The sequence below is a fragment of the Vicia villosa genome, linkage group LG2, assembly GCF_029867415.1.
Source record: "Vicia villosa cultivar HV-30 ecotype Madison, WI linkage group LG2, Vvil1.0, whole genome shotgun sequence".
Taxonomy (NCBI): domain Eukaryota; kingdom Viridiplantae; phylum Streptophyta; class Magnoliopsida; order Fabales; family Fabaceae; genus Vicia; species Vicia villosa.
Window position 1 is genome coordinate 25068256 of NC_081181.1, and position 8480 is coordinate 25076735.

Below are 8480 nucleotides of genomic sequence, written 5' to 3' on the forward strand. Positions count from 1 at the left end.
GTAAATCGACTCTACCTGAAGCAAGCTTTGTATTCATTCAAGATGATTGAAGACAAAGTGTTGGCTGAGCAGTTGGATATGTTCAACAAGCTGATTCTTGATCTTGAAAATATTGATGTGAAGATCGATGATGAAGATCAAGTGCTATTACTATTGTGTTCTTTGTCTCGATCACATGCTCACTTCAAAGAAACTCTCTTGTATGGAAGGGAGTCCCTGACCTTTGAAGAAGTTCAATCAGCCCTGTATTCTAAGGACTTGAACAAACGAAAAGAGCATAAACCTTCGACTGTTGGTGAAGGTTTGGCCGTAAAGGGCAAATTCTTGCGAAAGGATGTTAAGTTCGACAAGAAGAAGGGCAAAAGTCAGTCGAAGTCTTATAGTGGCGAAGCATCTGGTATTCGATGCTATCATTGTAAGAAGGAGGGTCACACGAGAAAGGTGTGCCATGAACGCCTGAAATATCATGGAGGTAAGGATAATGGCAATGCAGCCATTGTTCAAGATGATTTTGAATCATCTGATGTTCTAGTGGTTTCAAGCAGTGACTCGAGAAGAGAGTGGATTATGGATTCAGGTTGCACTTGGCACATGACTCCAAACAAAGACTTATTCGAGGAATTATGTGATCAAGATGGTGGATCAGTATTGCTGGGAAACAACAAGGCTTGCAAAATTGTAGGTGTTAGATCTGTGAGATTCAAGCTCCATGATGAGTCAATAAGGTTGTTGACTGAAGTCAGGTATGTTCCTGATTTGAAGAGAAATCTACTTTCTCTTGGTGAACTCGACAAGAAAGGATATGTTTTCCAAGGAGATAAAAGTATCCTAAGAGTCGTGAAGGGGTCGAAGGAAGTCTTGAGAGGCGTGAAGAAACAAGGCTTGTATACCCTTGAGGCTGAAGTTGTAAGTGGTTTAAAAAATGTTGCATCCACGAAACCGTTGTCGAAGACAGAAATCTGGCACATGAGATTGGGCCACGTCAGTGAAAGGGGTCTGATCGAATTAGGGAAACAAAATCTGCTTGGTGGAGACAAAGTCGAAAAGATGAAATTTTGTGAACCCTGTGTAATTGGAAAATATTGCAGAGTGAAGTTCAACAAAGGCAAACAAAGAACACATAGATCCCTTGATTACATCCATGCTGATCTTTGGGGGCCTGCAAGGTGTCCATCACATTCAAGAGCAAGGTATTTTCTATACATAGTTGATGATTATTCCAGGAAGTTATGGGTATTCATCCAGAAGACTAAGGATGAAACTTTTGAGAATTTCAAAAGTTTGAAGACTTTGGTTGAAAATCAAATTGGCAGAAAGGTCAAGAGGTTGAGAACCGATAATGGCCTTGAATTTTGCAATGAGGCATTCGACAGTTTTTATGCTGCCTCTAGTATTGCAAGGCACAGAACTACTGCAGGTACTCCACAGCAAAATGGTTTGGCTGAAAGGTTTAATCGGACTATTTTGGAGAGAGTCAGATGCATGTTGACTAGTGCGGGGTTAAAGAAGGTGTTCTGGGCTGATGCTGTTTCGACAACAACATATATGATAAACAGATGTCCTTCGACAACTTTAGATATGAAGACACCTGAAGAAGTTTGGTCGGGACATCCACCAGATCTCGACAAACTGAGAGTATTTGGCTGGGTAGCCTATGCTCACATTAGGTAAGACAAGGTCGAACCTAGAGCTCTGAAATGCATGTTCATGGGATACCCTGAAGGATTCAAAGCTTATAGGCTATAATGCTTAGAGCCAGGTCACAGGAGGTGTATCACCAGTCGAGATGTAGTTTTCAATGAAGCTGAGATGGCTTTCAAGAAAACTGATGATGACGACGGTCGAAGTGCAGAAGAGCTGGAACAGGTAGAGATTCATGTTGAGGTGGAGCAAGTTGATGTTGAATTGCATATCCCTGATGAAGTCGAAGAAGAAGCAAAATATGCTGAGGAAGTTGAGGAAACTGTCGATGACTACCTATTGTCGAGAGATAGGTTAAGAAGAGTCATCAAGCCACCTCCGAGACTTGGGTATGCAAATCTTATAGCTTATGCATTAATCTCTGCCAGTGAAGTTCTTGATGATGAACCTAGAGATTATAAGGAAGTTATGAGGAGTCGAAATAAGACTGAATGGATGAAGGCCATGGATGATGAGATGAAATCTCTTCATGATAATCACACCTGGGAACTGATCAAGAAACCTGCTGGAGCCAGGTTAGTCAGCTGTAAATGGATTTTCAAAGTTAAGGGAGGAATTGAAGGAGTGACGTCGAAAAGATACAAGGCAAGGTTGGTCGCAAGGGGTTTCACTCATAAAGAAGGTGTCGACTTCAATGATGTGTTTTCTCCTGTTGTGAAGCATAGGTCCATTCGGATGTTGCTTGCCATGGTGGCACAGTTCGACCTTGAATTGGAACAGATGGATGTGAAGACTGCGTTCTTGTATGGTGATTTAGATGAAACGATCCTGATGAGGCAACCTGAAGGGTATGTCGAAAAGGGAAAGGAAGATTATGTGTGCAAGCTAAAGAGATCTTTATATGGGCTGAAACAATATCCTCGACAGTGGAATAGGAGATTCAACAAGTTCATGGCACGCATAAGTTTCATTAGAATTCAGTTCGACCACTGTGTTTACTTCAGATTTCGACCTGGTAATTCATTTGTTATTTTGTTTCTTTATGTGGATGATATTCTCATAGCAAGGAAAAATGTCGAAGATGTAATGAGGGTGAAGGCTGAACTCAATAAGGAGTTCGATATGAAGGATCTGGGAGTCGCTTCCAGGATTCTTGGAATTGACATTCGAAGAGATAGAAAGAAGTCGAAGTTATGCTTATCTCAAGAGGCATATCTACGAAAGATTCTCGAAAGGTTTGGTATGTCGAATTTGAAGCCAGTTGTGACTCCGACAAACCCTTAATTCGAGCCGAGTATTGATCAGTGTCCCAGTACTGATGTTGAAAGAGCCTATATGAATAGCATCCCATATGCTAATATAGTTGGTTCTTTGATGTATGCTATGGTCTGTACTAGATCCGATATAGCATATGTAGTAAGTCTTGTAAGCAGGTACGTGGCGAATGCTGGAAAGGCTCACTGGCAAGCATTGAAGTGGATTTTAAGGTACATAAATGGGTCTCTGAACAGGGTCCTAATTTATGGTGGAGCCTTGGGTGAAGATAGTAAAACAGCAATCGAAGGATATGTCGACTCTGATTATGCAGGTTGTATGGATTCCAGAAAATCTATTTCTGGATATGTTTTCACTATGTTTGGTACTGCAATTAGTTGGAAAGCAACACTTCAGAAGGTTGTTGCCCTATCAACCACTGAAGCGGAGTATATTTCCCTAACTAAAGCTGCAAAAGAAGCAATGTGGCTTGAAGGTTTCACAAAGGAGTTGAAACTTCAAGGTCTAGGTATCACTGTTAAATGTGATAGTCAAAGTGCAATACACCTGTCGAAGAATTCAGCTTATCATGAGCGAACTAAGCACATTGATGTGAGGCTGCATTTCGTCAGAGGAGTAATCGAGCGTGGAGAAGTCCAAGTGCTGAAGGTTTCGACTGAGGACAATACTGCTGATATGATCACAAAGACATTGCCAAGTTGCAAGTTTTTCAACCGTATGCAGTTAGTAAAGCTGCATGAAGAAAGCTAGTTTGTTCCCTTGACGTTGTAGAGTTAGGTCCAAGGTGGAGATTTGTGAGATATTGGATCAAAATCTAGTATGGTCGAAGGGTAGCTTCTTGGTTCGACAGGATTAAGCATGAAGTCAAAGGTTGTTCACATGCTTGTGTCGAAGATGCTAGGGTTGTTAGCATGTTAAATTAGGTTTTAGTGTTTAAACCCTAAGTTGTTAAGTTAGCTTATTTATTAAGTTGACTTGTGTAATGGGCCTTGTGGAAAAATCCCATTAGTTAGTATGTTAGGTTTTATTATAAATAGCATACTAGTCTCTCATCATTGCTAAGCTGCAAATCCTAATTTAGGGTGAGAGAGGTTATTTGTTATTCTTGTAAACTTGTAATATTGTTTTAAGAGAAAGTAAAAGAAAAGCAGTTATAACCAATTCTTGTGTTCTTCTTATCTTCCCTAATTCCTATTATATTTTGTTCTTGACATCGTTTTTCACAACAATAATGTCTACAAAAAAAACATGTATCATCAATAGTGGAAGCTTTCATAAACTAGGAAAGAATATACTCAATTTTCTCCTCACCGACCTCGAAAGTAAGTTTCCCTTGTTTTACATCAATTATCACACCTATGATGGTTAAAAAGGGTCTTCCTAACAAAATCGGGATATTTGAGTCTTCCTTTATTTCCATCACTACTAAGTCTGTAGGGATGTATAAATGGCTGATCCTAAGTAGAACGTCATCCACGATACCTACGAGATACTTGACTGAGCGGTCAGCCAACTGAAGGGACATTCTAGTGGTTTTTAAACTTCCGAGATTTAGCCTCTCGCAAATTAAGAGAGCCGTCAAGCTTACACTAGCTCCTAAATCACAAAGTGCTTTGTCGATGACAAAATTTCCAACTACACAGGGAATAAAGAAGCTCCCTGGATCTTTCAGTTTTGGTAGCATTTTGTTATGTATGATGACAATGCACTCCTTAGTGAGTGTTACAGTACTGCCATCGTTAACCTTCCTCTTATTGGATAATATCTCTTTAAGGAACTTGGAATAGGAGGGCATTTGAGTAATGGCTTCCAAAAAGTGAATAGTGATGTGGAGCTGTTTCAAGAGCTCTACAAACTTCTTAAACTGTCTCTCAGTTTTTGACTTAGCAAGTCTTTGAGGGAATGGAATGAGTGGTTTATATGGTGGAGGAGGTGCACACGATTGTTCCTTCTCAATCGTTTCCTTAACCTTGGGTCCCGACCCATTATCAACTTATGGTTCTCCTATAGGGATACTGTCAGTAACTCTCATTGGTTCCTTTTCTGCACTCCTAATCATTGTATGGTTTGTAACTATAGGACCAACAGGGCCGTCTAGGTTTTTCCTACTTCGTAGTATGATGGCATTAGCGTGGCCCTTCGGGTTAGGTTGTGGCTGGCTAGGAAAAATGCCAGTTGGGGCAGTAGTAGTTGCTTGTTGCTGGGCTACTTGCAAGATCTGTGTCCCAAGCATCTTGTTGCGACTGGCTATAGCATCTACCTTATTTGCTAGTTGTTTGATCAGCTCATTTGTATAAACACTCTGGTTCATTAACTTTTTGTTTTGTTGAGTTTGCGACATGACAACAAATTTCATCATCAACTCTAGGTTGGAATTTCTTGGTGCAGAAGAAGCAGGGCTCCTTTTTGAAAACCTGGAGGTGTGGCGGGTGGTGCACTAGGAGCAAACAAGACATTGTTATTCTTATAGGAGAAGTTTGGATAATTTCTCCATCTAGGATTATAGGTATTGGAATATGGATTCTCTTATGCATTGTTTACCTATTCAGATGGGATTCTAGCTAATAATTTACCCTACTGCTGTTTGTCTCTCGGTAACCCTACTAGTGCTAGTAACCCTACTGTTGTTTGTCTCCCGGTAACCTTACTGACGCCAGTAACCCTATTGATGTTTGCCAGTAATCCTAGTGTTGTTTGTCTCCCGGAGAGTTGATCTTATCTCAGTCGCCATGCTAATTTCTTTCTCAAACTCCGAGTTGATACTATCCCAATCATTACAAACCACCGAGTTGAAGATGATCTTTTCTTGTATTGGCACGATTGTCACGTTATAAGTAACCTCCAGTTCATCACCCTGTTTGTTTTTGCAAACCCTCACAGGAAATTCTCCGGGAATATCACGACACTTATTCTTTCTCTTCATAGGACAATTTTTGTATTTTGTATTTAATCCTCTTCTACCATGAATGTCTGAAAGTTGTTTCTATTCATACCTTCAGGTTTAAGATGATTAAATAGGGACAGTTGTCATACCTTAAAATTTTCCCTCCCATTTTCTATTTATTTGGCTCATAGTTTTTGATGAATTTGCATACATTTACTCTAATCATTCATTTTTAGTCAAGAACATCCATTCATATGCATTTGCATCTCATATAACATATTGGTTCAAAGGATTCCTGCTGCTTGAATTTCAACGGTGTCTCAACACTTGGGCTATAAATGTTTTTATCAGATGACTCTTATGGAATTGGTTCTCTTTTGTTACTTATGGTGTAAGATGCTTTGAATCTATCAAATTGGATGTAATTGGTCGTATGTTACAAGTCTCATGGATTAGGGTTTTTGTTGTGCTTACTTGTGGAACAAGCTATCATGCTTCAGTTGACTTTTGGTCAAAGACAACTATGGAGGTTGGCTTTTTGACCTAATCATGTGGAATTCCTTATTCAAATTTGGATTATGGCTATATTTTGGGTATACATTTAGAAAGAAGAAGTTGGAGATCATTAATTGGATTCTGGTCAACAAAGTCAACCATGATAGATGACTTTTTGACCAAGTCATGTTGACTTTTTCCACATAAGTTTTCAAATACATTGTTTGATTCATAAAAGTGGCTATAAAGTATAAAGAACTACATGGTGTTATCATTTAAGAGAATTCAAATTCAAATCAAAAAATGAAGGGAAAAATAGAAAGCATCTTTATTTCTTGAGAAACAAGTTACAAAAGACAAGATTCTTACAAAGGCTCAATCACAAGTTACAACGTATCACTGAAAGAAATTATAAAAAAAAAACTACAAGGAAAAGTCAAAATTTACAACATTTGACGTTTGGTCAACTGTTGACCATCAATTTTGACCAACCTAGTTTGACTTCCTAAGACCTATATATCTTCAGCACCTTCAAGTCAGTTCTTCTTCACTTCATCACCTTTCCAAGATACTTCATGTCCAAGTAATGTCAAAGTTGCCAAAATGCCTCACTAGACCATAACACCATTAAACCTGCATGATGAAGACCATATCAGTTTGCATCAGATTAAAACATGTTCACCAAGCCAGGCAATCTAAAACATGCAGTGTAAACCAGGAACAATTCATTTGCAAGCATCTAGGTCAGTTTGCAAACATACATCAATCCACAATTCAAACAATAAAAAGCCACATACTTGTGCAATAACCATTTCAAGTCATGTTCAAAACACCTCCACATTAAGGGTTCATACAACATCAAATCCAGCATGCATACATTACAACACACTTCCATTTTCAAACATACATTCAGTCTATAAACATCTACTTCAAACCTACATTCCAAACATGCAAATAACCACACATTCCAGCAATATGCATCAGTCCACCCGAATTTGAAAATCCAGAAAAGAAACAAGTTCAATGCAACACCATGCCAGGGTTATGCTGCGAAACCTGCACCACACAATTATAACTCATAATGCGTATTCATTCAAAGGTCAATACAAACAGCTATGCCTAGACAGCCTAAATTCAAAGCATATGCAAACAGTTTGTCCAAACTTCAAACCTAATTCAAAACAAGTGGGCATAGTTCAATTCAGCTCAATGTCAAACTCCAAGTTCTGTACCAGTTCATGCAAACCAATTCAAAATACAATGACATACATACAAAACAACATACCTACACTACTTCAATATCAGTTCATGACACTAAAAAAGAAACAGATTAAAAGATTAACTTATGCAGTAAATTCAAAGAACAAGCCATATGCCAAACAGATCATGCACAAAGACACATACAATAAAAAACAGATTTAGAATCAACAACTCCCAAAACCTTTTCATATTCATGGTCAATGATCCAGCTCAGTTCAGGAGGGACTCAAGTAAACTGCTGTAAATTCTTTTCAGCTTACCATTAACCAAACCAACCTTTAACTAATTAACCTCCTGCTAACTAACTAACATTCACTAACTACCTCTAACCTCTAAAACCAACCATAACTAACTTTGAGACAAGCTCATAACCAACCCTTAACAGACTCATAACAGCCTGCCACGTGTCCCATTCCAAATTGCCCTTCATTCAAAATTCCCTCCAAAATCTTTTTAAACCTTAACCAACTTTTAACCATCAAACAAACTTTTAACCGACTTTTTACCAAATTGTCCACATTTAATCATCTCTATCATGAAATATAAAGCCTATTGTTTACCTGGATATCTCTGGGTTTCTGCTTCGCTCTCGATCATCAGCTTCTTTGGGGTTTTGTCCCTTCGCTGAGTTTCAGGTAAGGGGAGAGAGAAATGAGTGTTGGCTCAGAGAGACAAGAGTAAGCGTCTTTGGGGTTTTGCCCCTTCGCTGAGTTTCAACCTTGGGCCCAAATCCATGTCTAGTTACTTTCTCAAACAGTCCATTCACTTACACACCCCTCCTTTTTTTCATATTTTTTCTGAACTGAAAATAAACATGGGCCTGGGTAAAGCCCAACTCCTTAATCCTCTACTCACACTCCTTTTTCATCTCCACACACCCCTCTGGCATATTTGTTTTTTATTTTTCTTTTGAATTCCTTTTTTT

At 38.9% G+C, this 8480-nt stretch overlaps 1 protein-coding gene and 1 long non-coding RNA gene across 2 annotated transcripts; both read right to left on the minus strand.

The window, feature by feature from the left end:
• Positions 1-4195: 4195 nt before the first annotated feature.
• Positions 4196-5227, minus strand: LOC131648729 (uncharacterized). The gene is made up of 2 exons (XM_058918458.1): positions 5003-5227; positions 4196-4885 (listed from the first exon to the last, which is right to left on the minus strand). The coding sequence occupies exons 1-2, from the start codon at positions 5225-5227 to the stop codon at positions 4196-4198; spliced, it is 915 nt and encodes a 304-aa protein (XP_058774441.1).
• Positions 5228-6605: 1378 nt separating this feature from the next.
• Positions 6606-8213, minus strand: LOC131646028 (uncharacterized). The gene is made up of 3 exons (XR_009297259.1): positions 8116-8213; positions 7235-7351; positions 6606-6928 (listed from the first exon to the last, which is right to left on the minus strand). It is a non-coding gene; the product is annotated as an uncharacterized LOC131646028 (long non-coding RNA).
• Positions 8214-8480: the final 267 nt, after the last annotated feature.